At 43.1% G+C, this 16,983-nt stretch overlaps 1 protein-coding gene across 2 annotated transcripts in view; it reads right to left on the bottom strand.

The window, feature by feature from the left end:
* Window positions 1–16,983, bottom strand: part of DDHD1 (DDHD domain containing 1) — a 66,285-nt gene that overhangs the window by 19,040 nt on the left and 30,262 nt on the right. For both annotated transcript variants that reach the window (XM_074544058.1, XM_074544059.1), the window contains 2 exons: window positions 6,386–6,492; window positions 5,997–6,103 (listed from right to left, as the gene is read on the bottom strand). In XM_074544058.1, the coding sequence (XP_074400159.1) occupies window positions 5,997–6,103; window positions 6,386–6,492 (214 nt within the window). The remainder of the gene's footprint in view (window positions 1–5,996; window positions 6,104–6,385; window positions 6,493–16,983) is intronic.

Here is a 16,983-nt window from a genome sequence, read left to right as displayed (position 1 = left end):
GCCAGGGCTGCACCCAAGATCAACCAAAACGGCCCCAAAATGCACGGCCGGGCACGGGCTCTGTCCCTGGGATCAGTTCTGCTCCATTTGCACCTTGCAGTTCATTGTCCCATCCCAGCTTTAGCCCAGGCAGTCCCACCCTGCTTGTTTTTCTCTCTCCAGCCCACGGGGTTTGTGCTCTGGGGCTGAGATTTGGGTCATTTGTCCTTGGTGCCCAGCTGGAGCAGGAATTGTTTTGTCTCCCTGCTCTGAGCTCAGAGCTCAGAACTGCCCCTCATCAGAACCATCCCCTGATATGGAGCCCAGACCCTCACACTAAAGCAGCACAGAAGGTGAAAAATACAAAATCTAAACCCTGAGGCATCAGCCCAACCCATTTCACCACCTCCTAAGGCTTCTCCCACAGACTAAACAAGCTCAAACACCTCCCAGAAGAATCAATGAGGCAGCAGTGGATTGAGCTGATGTTTTTCCCAGTCAGCTGCTCTGCTCCTCCAGAGGGAGCAGGGAAATGCAGCACCTTTATCTGTTTCTGAGCAGATCAAACACTGCAACAAAGGGAACAACTCCTATTTCTTCCAGAAAAGCTGAATCAAATCCCATCCTCCCAGCTGGCCCTCATTTCGCCTGAGGACACTGAAATATTTCCAAGAAAGGGCCTGGAGTGAAAGGACGAGGGGGAATGGCTTCCCACTGATAGAGGGGATATAGATGGGATATTGGGAAGGAATTCCTGGCTGTGAGGGTGGGCAGGCCCTGGCACAGGGTGCCCAGAGCAGCTGTGGCTGCCCCTGGATCCCTGGCAGTGTCCAAGGCCAGGCTGGAGCAGCCTGGGATGGTGGAAGGTGTTCCTGCCCATGGTTTGGGGTTTGGAATGAAATGGGATTTAAGATCCCTTCTAACACAACCCATTCTGAGATTATCTCTCTCTATCAGCTGAAGTTTTGCCAATAAATCCTCCTTGCAGGAAACTCAAGCCTGCAGGATCAAGTTGCTCAGAAGGCAGCAGCTCATATTCAGATTGACTGAGGTTAGAAGCTCTCTGCCCTTCAAAAACCAAATTAAAGGCAGAGGAAGGAATGCACATCCATTCTGGAACTGGCTTTGGTGCCATGCAATTCCAGGGGAAAGCCAAAAACTGACCAAGGAGCAGGAGGCTGGGCTTGACCAGGCCAAGAATGCCCTTTGCTTTCCCAGTTATGTGCCTGGCTGGCACATGGCTTCCAAGAAATCAAAAAATAACAGCCTATCCCCTCCATTCAGGAATCCTGAATTGGCACAGGCCTGGGTTTTGTGCAGATGGGGAGCCAGGTGACATGTCCCTGTCACCTCAGGCTGAAGAACACTGATAAAAAGGGCAGCAGAATCATGTCTTTATCACCTCCTCAACTGCTGGATCATGATGGGAACAAGAAATTGTGGAAGCAGTGAGACATCCAGAGCTGCTGCCCTTTTGTGCAGAGCATAAACAGCATCCTCTGCTGGAATGGAAAAATCCAAACCTCGGAACTCCAGCACCAGCACCCCAAACATCTGAATTCCAGCACCAACATCCCAAAGACCTGTTCAACCTCTGAATTCCAGCATCCCAAACAGCTGTTCAACCTCTAAATTCCAGCATCCCAAGCTGCTGTTCACCCTCCTCTGAGGGAAAGCAGCCTTGAAGACATCAGCATTAATAAACACGGATAGCATGTTGTTCCTGGCAAAGCAGAAGGAAATTGGGATTTGTGTGTGGACAAACAACCCCTGGACACACACCAAGAAGATCCAGAACTCCATCCCCTGCTCCATTTTATGGGCAGATTGTTGGGACTGAAGGGGGTTTTCAAAATGATCAGTGTAGAAAATGACATTTTCCTCTCAATAGCCAAGAAATGAGGTTTTTTTTCCACGAAAACAGGGAGCAGAAAAGCCCTGCTGGCACCTGAGCACAGCAGTAACACAGAGCTTGAGCGCTGCTCCTTTCTCAGTGCCCTCTCCACAGGATCCTCACCCATTAAACAATCTTCCCACATCAACAGTTTGAAGAAAAATAAAAAGAAGCGACAGGTAGCCATGGAAAGGGAGTGCAGCACACCTGAGCTGTGCACCCTCTGCAGCCTGAAGAGCACGACTGCTTCTGCAGCTTTGTGGGGAAAGGAATGCAAAGGAGACCTGAGGAACAGCGAGCCCTGCAAGCAACTCTTCCCAAATGTCAAGAGAACTTGAGGAGAAAGCGCAAACTCCTTTGAAATTCAGCCAGCAGGAGTGTGAGCCAGCTGGAGGGGGAAGAGCTCCTTGAAAGCCAAGGGAGGAGCTGCAGCTCAAGGGGGGGATTGGGAAAGCAAAGCTGAGGAGTTTTTGCTCCACGTGGCCCAGGAGAAGGTGCCAGCAGGGCTGGTGAGGCTGCTGACCCCCAAGGGGACAACAGTTGTCACATTCCCTGATGGAATCACGGGGGGATGCCAGAGGAGTGTCACAACAACAGATGAGAGGCCAGAACAAGCTGTGGCTGTGGGAACAGATGGGAAGGGCTCTGTCTCAGGGATGGCACAGAAAAAGGATCTGTGGAGCTGCCCGAGCCTCTCCCAGGACCCCTCTTGTGTTGAAAAGCTGAGTCCAACCCATTTCTAACAAGTCACTGTGCTCAGGATGAAGCTTAGGCTCAGGCACAGCCACTAACCAATGACTTTGTAAAGCTGAGAACACATTCAAGGGCAATCAAATTAATTAAACCAGCCAAGCAGCTCCTTCACTATTATGTTCAACAGCATATGCAAAACCAGTCCTGAAACAGTCTCAGCTTAAAACTCCCTGCTTCCCATCTTGTTTTCAAACACACCTGAACCAGTTGTCTTTTACTGCTGAAAGGAGTGCACAACAGAATGGTATTTCCATTGCAAAACAACCCAAAGGGATGAAAGCTCTGCTAAAAGTTAATACTTGTCCCAAATTTCAAGAGGTTAGTCATTAATTCTCGTTTTAAATTTGTGTATAAGGGTAAATCATGAAGCCAGTCCAAGGTCAGGACTCTGAGCAATAAGATGTCTAGTTGGAAATGAGATTATCCCTAATTTCCCTTCCAACATGAACTATTCCATGATTCTAAGGTGGATGGTGAAGTTTCTCCACTTTTTGCACTAAATATTCTCCAATATTTGCACTAAATCCTTAGAAATCTTAGGATGATGAATGTAAATGATATTTATCCTGCACTAAAGGCATTTTCTGCCAAGCCATGTATCAATAATTCACAGAATTACAATGAGCCTGCAAGTAAGTACAGGGAAGATCAGTAAAAAAAAAAGGCACTTAACAGTATAATGAAGGTGACAACTCTGCATTTACTATGCAACAATTAGTCTTTCTAATCTCTGCTGCAAGCATTTATTATTAAAGCAATATGAAGCTCCAGTGACACAGATGTGAAACCAAGTGCCCCAGTGAGGACACTAAAACCCAAGATTGTGTTACCACAGATGGACCAGCGAGGTCAGGGCCAGAATGTGAAATGATTCTTCATTTAGAAATAGGCCTGTGTGCATCAGAATATCAATGTATTGCTTTTTCTTACATCTGGGTAATGTTTGAAGAGGGATTTGGTAAGAGAGGAGGATACAGCAGAATTCTCTGCCACAAAACCCACCCAGCTGAATCTGACTGGGATGTTCAGGGGGCTGTGCTGAATTATTAATGCTGCCTGGTATCACATCACATCACATCCCATGGCAGCAGGCAGAGGCACCTTTTGGATATTCTCCTGCCTCACTGGGGAAGAAACAATACCTGAAATCAGAGAGGGGGGCACCCACCACGCTCTGGGGGGCTCCAGGAGCTTTAAAGGAGAAGTTGTGATACTTCTAAAAGGGGAAAATCCTTGAAAGGGGAAAGAAAATTCCCATCCAAGTGTCACCATTGTATTTTCTGAAAAATCCTCTTTGCCCAGGATTTCTTCTCCTAGGAAGCTGAGAAGCCTCAGAGAAAAAGGAAAACAGTATTTTATCGTTTGCTTCTCCTGGGTTTTGCTGCTTTGGAATGCTGTGGGAGATTGTTTATCCAACACGTGAATTGTTTTTACTTAATGATTGATCACAGCCTGCTGTGTCAGGACTCTGGGGACACTTTCCTCAGTTTATTTCCCAGAAGCAAAGGAAAGTTTAATAAAATAATCTCGTTTTCAGGTCCTTTGAGGATTTCTGTGTGGAAAGCACTGGGAGTGCCCAGGGTACACTAAGAATTGTGTTGGGGATAAAGCAGGGAGCAGGGACATGAATTCTGAGCAATGTGTGAATCCTCAAAGCCAAGGCTCATCTCTGAGCTGGAAGGAGCAAAGTGCCCCAAGAAAAACACACTGAAGGTGGGAAAACCATCCAGAACTGACACTGTAGTGTTAAACTCCACAAAGTTAGGTCACAGAAAATAAAATGGGATAAGGAAGAGTAACTTGAGTGTACTGCTGCAAACATTTCAAGGAAATTAATTTGACTTGATGAATAAAAACAACTTGGTATTTTGTAATCAAATCTAATCATGCTCCTCCTCTGTCAGTTCTCACACCCAGGGGATGGTGATAAACCTGTAAAACTGCAATTCTACTGAGCAGTAAATTAAATTTTCATGCACTGCTGGCCAGCACACCTGAACTTTACTCACTAATCCATTTCCCATAAGATGTCCACAGACATGCCAAGCATCTAATGCAGTTAAAAAAATATCTGTTTTCAAGCTGCCAGAGAGATTTCCATGGCTTACCACAAAAATCTGTGTTGGCTTCAGGTACACAACAGGCAGGGAAACCTGAGAGACAGTGGAAAGCCCTGATCAATGAATTCTGCATCACTGAGCAGCAAGGGAGGTACAGATTTTGGTTTGAAAATTGTGCTGCCAGTGTAAAGGATTTAAACACACCTAATTTGACATTAAATATCCAGGTAGGACTGGGGTAAGGTGACCCTACCCCAGTCTAAACATGCTCAGGGCACCAAGGCTGCAAAAGGATTAACACTACTCCATATATAACACAGCAAACACAGAAAAAAGCTGCAATTCCTACAGAAATTAATCCTAAAACAGCCCCAGAGGGTTTTTCCAGTAATTGTGAAACACAAGGGGTGCTACTGGGGTGAAGCACTGTCCATCCTTTATGGGCTACTTAATTTATTGAGGTTATTATCATTTATTCAAGGCTTATCATTATTTACAGGCCACTATAATTTATGATCCTAGTCCTGGTTTTTCTCCTCTGGTTAATGGGGTCACTCAAGAGCTGCAAGATGGGTCATGGTGGGATGGGAGCACCCAGGATATGAAGAGCCCCCTGATAAAGTGAATATCTCAAGATCATTCTGGTGTCCCTGCAAGGCAAGTGCACACAAATGCAACCAGACTGGGCACGTTTGCCATCCCATCTGTCCCCAGAAACAGCAGAAATCAAGTGATAAATACTCATGGATTTTATCTGAGGTAAAAAGAGCCTCAGCTCTACAGACATCTAGATATGTAGAAATTAAGGAGAACAGCATTAAAGCCCTTCCCATTTCTCAGCTGTTGATACAGAACCATTTCAGACATTTCTGCTCTGAATAAATGACATGGATTGGGGTTTTGTGCTTTTTGCTGTCTTTCTTCTCCTCTGTCCTCCAGGAGAAGTGAGACAGGATAAATGACTGCCACCACCTGGGACAGGAATTGCTTCAGCTGCTCCATGTGCTGGGCAATCCTGAGCTACCCACAAATCCTATATGGATAACTCTGTTCTGAGAAGGTAGGAAATGCTATGAAAGTCAATGGTTTGGGGAAAAAAAAAAACAAAACAAAACAAAAACCCCAACATTTTCTACAATTATCTCTTCTCCTTTCAATTTTTTTCCTTTTGACACACCTACAAAGTGTTAACACCTTTTACAAAGGTTTTCCTTAGAGGGGAGCTCCCCAGACATTCCCAAATCCAGATTTTTTCAGCCTCTGTGCCCTGCTCTAGTGAAGTGACATAAAAAGCAGTTTTCCCCACTCACCTCATCCCTGTAGAGAGGGCTGGTGTAGTACATGATGTCCATGGCACTGCTGTTGAGCATGTCCCTCAAACCCCGCACTTTATCCGGGGTTATGGAGTCCACAGTGTCTGGGGGAAATAAAGAAAAGGAATTAAATTACATCCAGGAAAATGAGAAAACAGAATAATGGGGTGATTTGGCTTGGAAGGGACCTTAAGGATCATTCATGGGCAGGGACACCTTCCTCCATCCCAGGCTGCTCCAAGCCCCACTGTCCAACCTGGCCAGGGATGGGAATGTTCAAAGTTGTGCAAACAAAACCAAAGGAAAAGCACGAGCAGAGAGCACAGAGGAGATTTCTGGGGAGAATTCTGCAGATGCTGGAGCAGCACAAGAACTGAGGCCTGTACCTCCATCGAGGGTCAGCTTTGATCTCCACTCCACTGGAAGGAATTCCACGTGCGTTGCAAGGTTGGAAAAATATTTTTCTTCCACTTTTCTCGCTGTATCTCGCATCCTACAACAGAGAAATGAATGTTTTCCTGTACAGACTTCTCTTTTAATTCCTTCAATTTCAAGCTTTTCATTATGAAATGCTTAAGCTCTCACAGAATGAAAAAAATTCTGTGCACTGCATGCTCAAAAGAGTCTGAATGTATCACAGTACGGGCTTAACATAATCCACATAAATTCAATTCAAAGGTTTCTGTTAATCCTGGTGGGTTTGGGGCTGAATAGGAAAGGTAAGGATTAGAAAATTAGAAAATAATTAGAAAATCAGAAAATAGAAAATTAAGAATTTCACCTCTGCTTTGAAATCCAGAATCCACTGAAATCAACCATTTGACCAGTACAGAAGGAAAACAATTCAGTGCTTTAAACACAAAGAAAACTCTTAAAAATTTGGCTTGAAAGAGCAGAATTTTATTTTAATTTTACATAGTGAACTGGAAGGCTGGAGAGCTCCAAGGGTGAGGAACAGGATCACTTGTGAGTGTTTTAACTTGCAGGAGCAGAGGGAGAGGCTTTTAAAACACTTTGCATTTTTACGGCATATCTGAACATGAACATTGCTGCACCTCTCTCAAGAGATGAGAAAAACTTAAAATACTTCAACCTCAAAGTATCTCTGACCCTCTCTGTTTGGGGGAAAAAATGGGAATAATGGTAAGTTATGTTATTTAAAAAATATTTATTTGTGTTGTGTGAAAAACCCATCATTGAAAAAGGAAAAGCAGCAAGAAATCAGAGAAAATATTAAATATCCAGGCATTGTATAAAGAATGAGAATCTTCACCTTTGAACAGCTCATCTTTAAAACAATACCCCAAAAATTAACATAAACACAACTGCAAAAAAAGCTTGTGAAAAAGAGGAAAGATTTCACAATAACAGATTTCCCCAAGCAGCTGTGATTTGTAAAAATTAAGAACCACAAAAAAACCTATTTTCTTGTAGAGAAATCTCCATGACATTTACAAGAGGGACTTCTCTCCCTAAGTAAACTAAAGAAAGATTATTTTAGAGGCAGTAAACTGAGTAAAATTTTAAGTTTTATTTCTTTACATCATCATTAAAAAAGAAAAGGTTGTAGGAGGAGAAGTATCCTAAAGGTTTTGTTCCAATTCTATATTACTAATATTGTTAGTAATTTGTTCTAATTCTTATTACTCTTTCTTTTAATTCCTGTTAATAAATTTTTCTTCATACCCTTTAAAGTTTTAAACCTCCTGTACTTCTCTCCTAGTCCTACCTCAGAACAAGAAGCAAATGAGAGCCTTCTATTAAGCACACTGATAATTAACCAACACCAAACCCACCACACTCATTAGTAAATTAACCAAAAAAATCTCCAATTAACAAACCAAAACCACTACAGCCATTCAGCATCCAAAGCAAGGAAATGTTTTATTTTCCTTTCTTTCCTTTACCTCAATCCTGGCCCCAACAGTATCCCTATTTTTGAAGATGAGCACAACAAACCAAATCCAAGCTCCCAACTCCAAGCATCAAATTTTTGTTTATTTCAGTGTTTCAATGTGTTTTCCCCCCTATTTTCAAAGCAACCCCCCTTTTAATTAATTCTACAACCAAAGGAACAATGACATTATCCAAAAATCCTATATGGATAACTCTGCCCAAACCCTGTTCTGAGAAGGTAGGAAAGGGTATGAAAGTCAATGGTTTGGGGAAAAAAAAATCTACAATTATCTCTTCTCCTTTCCCTTTTTTAAAATTTTTTAAAATTTTTTTTCACCCCAGGAAAAGTTCATGATGCTACTAAAAAAGCAGATTAATCATGTACCACATTTTGGAGAGAAGCAGTGAAAACACTTTTATTTATTTTCTGATGAAAGAAAAGAAAAACAAAGGAGGAATGGAGAGAAAAAAAAAGGGGGAAAGAAAAGTTGGGGAAAGGGGAAAAAAGGAGAAAGGAATAAAAGGGAGAAGGAGGAAAGGGGAAGGAAAGGGAGAGGAAAGGAAAGGGAGAGGAAAGGGAAAGAAAAGGGAAAGAAAAGGGAGAGAAAAGGGAGAGAAAAGGGAGAGAAAAGGGAGAGAAAAGGGAGAGAAAAGGGAAAGAAAAGGGAAGGAAAAGGGAAGGAAAAGGGAAAGAAAAGGGAAAGAAAAGGGAAAGAAAAGGGAAAGAAAAGGGAAAGAAATAAGGAGAAAGTGAGAAAAAAAGGGGAAGATAAAAGGGGAAAGAGAAAAGAAAGGGGGAAGAAAAGGGGGAAGGAAAAAAGGAAAAGGGAAAAAAACAGGGAAAGAAAGAAGGAAAAAAAAGCAGGGGAAGGAAAAAGGGGAAAGGAAAAAAAACAAGGGAAGAAAAAAAGGGGGGAAAGGGAGAGAAAAAGGGGGGAAGGGGAGAAATAAAAGGGGGAAAGGGAGAAATAAAAGGGGGAAAGGGATAAAAAAAGGGGAAGGGGAAAAAAAGAGGGAAAGGAAATAAAAAAGGGGGAAAAAGGAGAAAAAAAAAGGGGAAAGGGAAGTAGCATCCTGTACATCCTTTTTTTTTCCAAAGCTGTCACTCCAGGCCTGTGCAAACAGCCAAGAAATGCAACTGCTCAGCATCTCTATTTTTAAAGCCTGGTGTGATTGCACTCCTAATCTCCTGGATTCTCATCCAAAGAGATGGCAAAGTTTAAATAAAGCAGAATATCCTTCCCATGATAAGGGGGAGAAGATAATTCAGCAGGAGGATGTGCTTAAATCAGGGCTGACTCAAGGCCTGAGCCATCCTTGCCCCCCCACACACAACAGGACGTGTCAGAGTCCAAATTCAGCATGGAAATCCTGGATTATAAAGAAGACAAAATTCCAGTGAACAGATGAACATTCCTGGAGTCCCTGAGTGAGCAAAATAAAGGAGATTTTTGAAAATGCCCCCATTTCCTTGGTATTGCCAAGCCAGCTTCACTTTCTCTGCATGAAGGAGATGGTTTTGGGATAAAGTTAATTTCCTTCCTGGTAGTTGGTACAGCTTGATTTGGATTTAGGATGAGGATAATGTTGATATTTTGGTTGTGCTTCTCCTAAATCAGGAATTTTTCAGTGTATCATGCTCTGCCAACAAGGAGCTGCACATGAAATTGGGGGGGAATATGGCCAGACCCAGACTTATTTCTGGATATTATTATTATTAGTATTATTAGTATTTTACTATTATTATTATTATTATTATTATTATTATTATTATTATTCAGTTCTCATCTCAACCCACGGGTTTTACCTTTTCCCAGCTCTCCTCCCCATCCCACTGCAGCTGCAGGCTGGGGTTAAAGTTTGACACCAGCAATGAGGAATTCAGAAAAAGTAAAATTTAGGAGAAAATTGGCCAAACAGCAAATTAAAGCTGCTCAGATTAAAAGCAGTAAAAGCACAGAAATACTGTCTGAACAAAGCACAAAATTTTACACCACAACAACTGCTTGAGGTGAAAGAAATGGTAAATAATCTGTACCTAACAGAGCAGGAACACCCATCCACTGTTTATTATATAATTATTTATATAATATAATATTTATATTATTATCCATTTATATTATAATAATATTTATATCATTATAATTCATTATAGAATTATTTATATAATATTCATTATATATTTATTATAGAATTATTTATATTATTATAATATTTATTATAGATTTATTATAGAATTCTTTATTATTATCACTAGAAGCTGGAAATATTGTGGAGGAACAGCTATTGGACATCCCTAAACCTTTAAATCTTTAAATACAACAACTACAGAGCTTTCTGCTGTTTGAAAGGGTCCAGTTCTTACTAAAGCTGTTCACAAACTGACTCAGAGAGGTTTTTAAAATAAAAGCCAAAGCAAGAAACAGGAGTTTGGAGAAAATAATGTGGCCTTGTAATTCACAGGCTGTCAGAGCTGCACTTCCACCCTCCCATTATCCCCCAGCATCATCTCCTGCTCCCAGCAGTCACTGAAATTCCCAGTGCACCACATCCCCCACTGATTCTGATCAGCAGTTGGACAGAAATTCTGCAGAAAATTGGGTGTAATTTCCAGGCAATGCAGCTACAGACACAAACCCCCAGCACTCACACCTGCCCATCTCTTCTGCTATAAAGATGAGGTTTTTTTTCTTTTCTTCTTCTGGCTCTTCTAAATAAATTTCTTTTTAAAGTTTTTATTAGATGGCAAATCTGTCTACTCACTTGTTAAATTAACACCAACTGAAGCCATAAATCCTCATCTAAACAGGGAGAGAATTCACCTGATACAAATGCATGTTGAAATACTGACCCCGGAGCAACAATTACTTGAAGCTATGCATTGAAACACAAGGAAACAACTCTAATTTATGGTTTTGCTAAAAAGAAAACCCACTCATGCACAGATTCAATGCACACCTTGAAAGAATTCTGACACATTGCTATTTTCCATGCAAGAAGTAATGGCCTGAAAATAGGTACTTTGATATACACCATGAATAAATTGTGCCTGGCTGCCTTTCCCTGATTAAAATAATAAATAACAAACCCATATTTTCACAGATATACATCCTTGCTTAAATTCAGGATATTCCAGAGGTATGTTAACATATTTAGAATTATTACTGAGGGGTTGTTTTTAATCTCATGCTGCTAGTTTATTTGTAAATTTTGTATAGGATTTACAAATACTCCATTAAAAACAGGGGAGCTGCAAACTGAGTTAGCTTCAGCTGCTTCCCAAATTTTGCAGAATGATGCTGATGTTAACAGAGCAAACTGCTGAAAGCTTGAAGAAATCATTCATCTTAATGTCAAGTTATCCTTGCAGATTCCCTCCAGTCAGATGATCCATGAGGGAGAAACAGGGAATTGTATTTAAGCCTTAAATGTGACAGCTTCTTACTCTGAACTCTGATTTCATAAAATCACTGAATTCCAGAATGGTTTGGGTTGGAAGGGACCTTAAAGCCCATCCAGCTCCACCTCCTGCCATGGGCAGGGACCCTTCCACCATCCCAGGGTGCTCCAAGCCCTGTCCAGCCTGGCCTTGGGCATTCCAGGGATCCAGGGGCAGCCACCTGAGCAACCTCTTCCTCAGTTCCAGGGCCTCACCATCCTCACAGTGAGGAACTTCCTCCTAATATTTCATTTAAACCTCCCCTTTGTGTCAGTTTAAAGTCATAACGCTTTATCCCATCACCCTGATTCCAAGGGAAAGAGCTATGGGATGTTCCCTGAAAAAAAACACCACAAATCTGACTCTTCCCTGCAAAGGCACGTGGATCCATTCCTGGATTTTGGTCACAGAACTGGGGAATGATGCTCTGAACCCTTCCCCAACTGCTCTCACCCCCCTGGAGCTCCCTCAGAGGGAGGGCAGCTGTTGTGGTGTTTGTGGGTCCCAGGATGAGGGAAGAGATGGGAATTCCGACTCATGTTTCAGTAGGCCCGATTTATTATTTTACTATATATATTATATTAAAAATGCTATACTAAAAACTGCTAAAAAAAATAGAAGAAAGGATTTCATCAGAAGGCTAGAAAGGAATGATAATAATAAAAAAAAAACCCCTGACAGACTCAGAGAGCCTGACACAGCTGGCTGTGATTGATCATGAAGTAAAAACAACCACAGGAGACAAATCAAAGATGCACCTGAGGGTAAACCATCTCCAGACCACATTCCACAGCCATCAGATAAGTATTGTTTACATTTCTTTTCTGAGGCTTCTCAGCTTCTCAGGAGAAAAATCCTGGCAAAGGGATTTTTCATAAAATATGTCAGTGACAGGCAGCACTCACTGCCTCCTTGAGGAAATAATAGCACTTTATTGAGGAAATTCAGGGCTGGCCTGGGCTCAGTTTGCTGAGCTGAAGTGAGCAATGGGAGTGGAGCTGTGCTGAGAGATGAGGAAATGGGAGGGAGAGGCTGTTCCCAAAGCTCAGCTGCAGAAATGCCAACTCTGCTCTCCCTACGGGCACCGTTCAAAGAGCAACTCAAGACTCAGGTCATGTTCTGCCACTGCTGCTCTCTGAAAACTGCTGTGAAAATTGTGAAAAAACCCAGACTCATCCTGCTCCAGAGGAGAGATGGAAACTCCAGGATGCAAATCCCTGAATTTGGGGTTGGCTTGGAAGGGGCTTTAAAGCCCATCCAGTTCCACCTGGCTCCCACGGGCAGGGACACCTTGCACTAAACTGGGATGGTCCAAACCCCCCCAGCCTGGTCTGAAACACTTCCTGGCATCCCATCCCTCATCAGTAACATGGAGGGGATTCAGGGTGACAGCCAACACCTGTCCAGTCACCTTTTCCTGTCCTTTCCTGAAGATTTTGGGGTGTTTGCCAGCCCAGCTGGGATCCACACCCCATCCTTCTGAAGAACAACAGGATTTTGCACCATCAGAGGCACTGAAGGTGCTTTGCTGGTTGATCACAGGATCCTGGGAGGTTCAGGTTCTCCATAATCTCCTCCAGCACTGCTTTCCAAAGGGCAGGAAGGTTTTTCCCTGCTCTGGCACGGAGCACTGCACTCCCTGTCCCCTCCCAACTCCCTGCACCTTCCAGATCTTGAGTGTTGGTTCTACCACCCAAACCCATGAAGAAGGACAAGGATCCAGATAAAATCCCACTTTTTTACACCAACTGGAGTGATCCAGCTTACAGCTGGGATGGTAAAAGGCTAAACAAGGGATTTGGGGAGGTTGGGAATGGGAACAGCCCTGGGGATACACCCAAATCCTGAGCAGGCTGCTACAGCTCCTGCCCAACACCCAGCCACGTGTTAGGTAATAAAAACACACAAAACAAGCTGCTCCAAAAGCATTTCATGCCCTAAATGTCACCTTTTACCTCTTGGCCTGAACTTCTCCTGCAAGACAGGCTCAAGTTGAAACCTGTAAGGCAATGTTTACCAGCTGGGTGCTTAATTCCTGCACCAAAGGATGAAAAACAAGCACTTAATATGTATTTAATGCAATTCAAGGATTTAAATGGAACATAAAGCTAATAAATACCTGAAGAGCTAAAATTATAGAAAAAATTTTACAGGAAAATCTTCATTTGAGGTTCTAGCAGCACACATTAATGCAGTGAAAGGCTTCTGAGAGGCTCTGCCCAGGCTTGCATAGCAATGGAAATGTACCAAAATAGCTATTCCAAAGTAATTATCCTAATGATAATCCACAATTAAAACGCTTTCTAATGGACTTGCAATAAAAATGTAATTGGTGATTAGGCCAAGATGCTGGTGCTTGTGCAGACAGCAATTTTTGGGCTGTGAAGAGCAGCACAGACAAATGTGATTTTGGAATCCAAACAGGAGATTCAGACAGAGCCCAGCTTCAGCTGAGAGCAGCCCAGAAGTGCCACAACACTGCAGCTGCTCTGGAAAAGCACAGCAGAGTCACTTCCCTCATTCCCCAAGCACAGGAAATGATGAAATTTAGCCCAGCCTAAGGCAGGTGAGAGGTGTGAACTTCACCTGGGTCAGGTGAAGCAACAGGAGATTTGCAAAGGAGGCTGGAGACATGGAGAAGAACATTCCTAGACAGGCAGAGGAGGCCACCAAGATGATCTCAAGAGGGATGGAGCAGCTCTCCTGTGAGGAAAGGCTGGGAGAGCTGGGATTGCTCAGCCTGGAGAAGAGCAGGCTGTGGGGTGAAAAATGTGACAATGAAAAGCCTTCAGGAGAGCTGGAGAGGGGCTGGGGACAAGGGATGGAGGGACAGGAGCCAGGGAATGGCTCCCAGTGTCAGAGGGCAGGGATGGATGGGAGATTGGGAATTGGGAATTCCTGGCTGGGCTGGAATTGCCAGAGAAGCTGTGGCTGCCCCTGGATGTGCCCAAGGCCAGGTTGGACATTGGGGCAGCCTGGGACAGTGGGAGGTGTCCCTGCCAAAGGAATGAGATGAGTTTTAATCTCCCTTCCAACCCAAACCATTCCATGATTCTAAATTATACTCAGATGTTGGAGTTCTGGATGCTGAGAATTTCAGACTTTCTGTGCTGACAGGCTCTGACCCCCAAGAGAACACTGCACCAACCTGAGGCCGTGGAGAAGGCTTTCAAAACTAATTGACAGCACTAAAATGACGAGTTTGTAGTTAGAAGTGTGTAATATCTCAAGGTGAAAAACTTTAGAGTTTAAAGTTTTAGAATATAATAGTATATATAAAATAAAACAGAAGTTTTAAGTTTAAAGACAGAAGCTAGTCCTTCTTTACCTTCCTCTTCACCTTCTTCTTCATGTTTTGGGTGGCAGAACCAAAACTCAAAATGTGCAACAACATCTCTCCCTCCCATTCACCCATAAATTCAACAAAACCACAGATTAACTTCCATGGAAAAAATCATTCCAAATAATAATATGTGAGTGTGTACAGTACAAAGACATCCCAAAGAGATTTATTTTAAAGCCAACACTCTGCCCCATCACAAACCAAGGAATTCCAGGATTCTATGGCAAATAAAACCCCCTCCCAATTAAGTACGTTCTGCCATAAAACCTTGCTTTCTATGAGGCAGAAATACAGATTATAAAGCCTTCTCCCTTAAAGAAGCATCCCTGTGGTACCAAGAGAGCTCAGAGCTCCTGCTGGGGCAGCTGAATCCCTGCTCCAGCCTGGAGCAGGGGCTGTCTCTTCCCAAGAGTCCCAGGGAACATCAGAGCTGACAGGAGCAGCTTGTTGCACCAGCTGCTGTGCTACATTTAGATAATAAATGTGTTTAACTACCACCGAAAAAATAAAATTATGTCACATCCACCACAGAGCTGCTCATCCAAGCATCCACAAGATGCACCTTTTCCATTTACCTCCTCACAGGACACCCTGCAACCACAGCATCCAGCCAGGCTAACGAGGAGGTTGAGCTGCAGTCCTTAATGAAATTAGCAGGGATAATTTGGAATTTCCCTGGACAAGAGGTCTCTGTTTTCAGCTCTGTAACCAGCAGGATCTGCCTAATGATGCAGCAGCACCCTGGGAGCTGCACCAGCTTCTGCTCAAGGTGGGAACCTGAGGACAGAATGGGTCAAATGAGCTCTGGTGGGGTCCAGCTGCAGGTTTCCTGCTAAAAAAATGTGTATTTAAAAGGAAAAAACCCCTGACATCTTCTCTCCTTGAATGGTCAAAAAATACTTTTCCTGATTAATTTTCTTTTTCAAAAGGCACCAGTGCGTCCCTAATGGAAAAGCTTGTAAAAAAAACCACCCCAAAAACCAAACAGCACACAAATATCATGGATGGAGGTGCTAACAGAAAGTGCCAGTATGGCTTGTGAGAGCTTGGCAGACATTCCTTCTGAAATCTCTCCCTGCAACATATGGGATGTTCCTCGCTGATAAGTTTTAAGTTGTTATTTGAAAAAAAAAAAAAGGGGGAAGAAAAAATAAAGATACTTCAATCTGAAATGATGCTTTAATTTGCAAATTTTGTGCAGAATGCACAATTTATGCCAATAATTAGCATTTTAAAAGGCTATGCAGTGCTGTCTGGTATTTCTTGAGGATGTGAGTGAGACTTATTGAAGAACATAAAGTCTTGTGTCCCTTTTTGAGAAAGTATTTCATATGCAGGGCTGCCAATTAGAGCAGGACTTATGGAATGAATGAACATCTCTGCACTGTGACCTGAGCTGAAGTTAATCCACCCTCTATCTATGGAAAATGGAGGAGGGAGAAAGATAAAGCAGAAAAATTTAATGATTCCAAGGCTGAAGCTTTATTTCTGGTCATTGTTAAAAGAGCAGCTTACACTGAGGCTACGTGCATTCTGTGTAATTCCATCCCACAAAAATTGAAGTTTTTACATTGATTTTGGTGACTAACTTTGAGCCAAGGGCTGTGGATCCTTTTTCTCTCAGCTTTGCATTGCTGGCTCTTAAACAAAGTGAATAACAGAGCAGTGAAGTGGCAGGAAAGGGGTGGGGAGCTGCAGGCTGGGGCTCTGAGGTGACAAATGACACACAAGTGACATCAAAAGGTTTACCCTGGCACCCCAGAGGAGGCTGGAGTGGCACCAAGAGCTGTGGGGACACAAGAGGCTGATGACACCATGGCACAGAGTGACAAAGCTCCCACCACAAAATCCCTGCAATCCCAGCTCTTCCCACAGCAGCCACTGGGTTTGTCAGTGCTGAGGGAACCTGGAGCTATTTGGGACACAGCTATTGAGCCATCCAGATCTGTAATTAACACCTTCTGAGCCCCCTCTTCCGGCTAATGAGGGATTCCTCAGTGCCACCTTGTCCCCCACACAGCTGCCATCAGGACTTGGTGCTTTTTCTAAGATTAAAAATAATTTTTTTCAAGTGCATAAAATCACAGATTGCTTTGGGTTGGAAAGGACTTAAAAGATCAAGAAGTTCCAACCCCTGGCATGAATGAGGATGACACAGGGCCCAAACCTGGCCTCAAATACTGCCAGGAATGGAGCAGCCACAGCTCTGGGAAACATCATTCCCAAGAGCCATCTGCAAACCAAAACACATTCAGTGAAGAGATTCCACAGCCTTTTTGGTCACATTTTGCCTTTCAGCCAGGCTC

Source organism: Zonotrichia albicollis, chromosome 6, assembly GCF_047830755.1.
Source record: "Zonotrichia albicollis isolate bZonAlb1 chromosome 6, bZonAlb1.hap1, whole genome shotgun sequence".
NCBI classification, from domain to species: domain Eukaryota; kingdom Metazoa; phylum Chordata; class Aves; order Passeriformes; family Passerellidae; genus Zonotrichia; species Zonotrichia albicollis.
The sequence above is the reverse complement of the archived record's forward strand: the minus strand, read 5'-3'. Positions and strand labels throughout refer to the sequence as shown.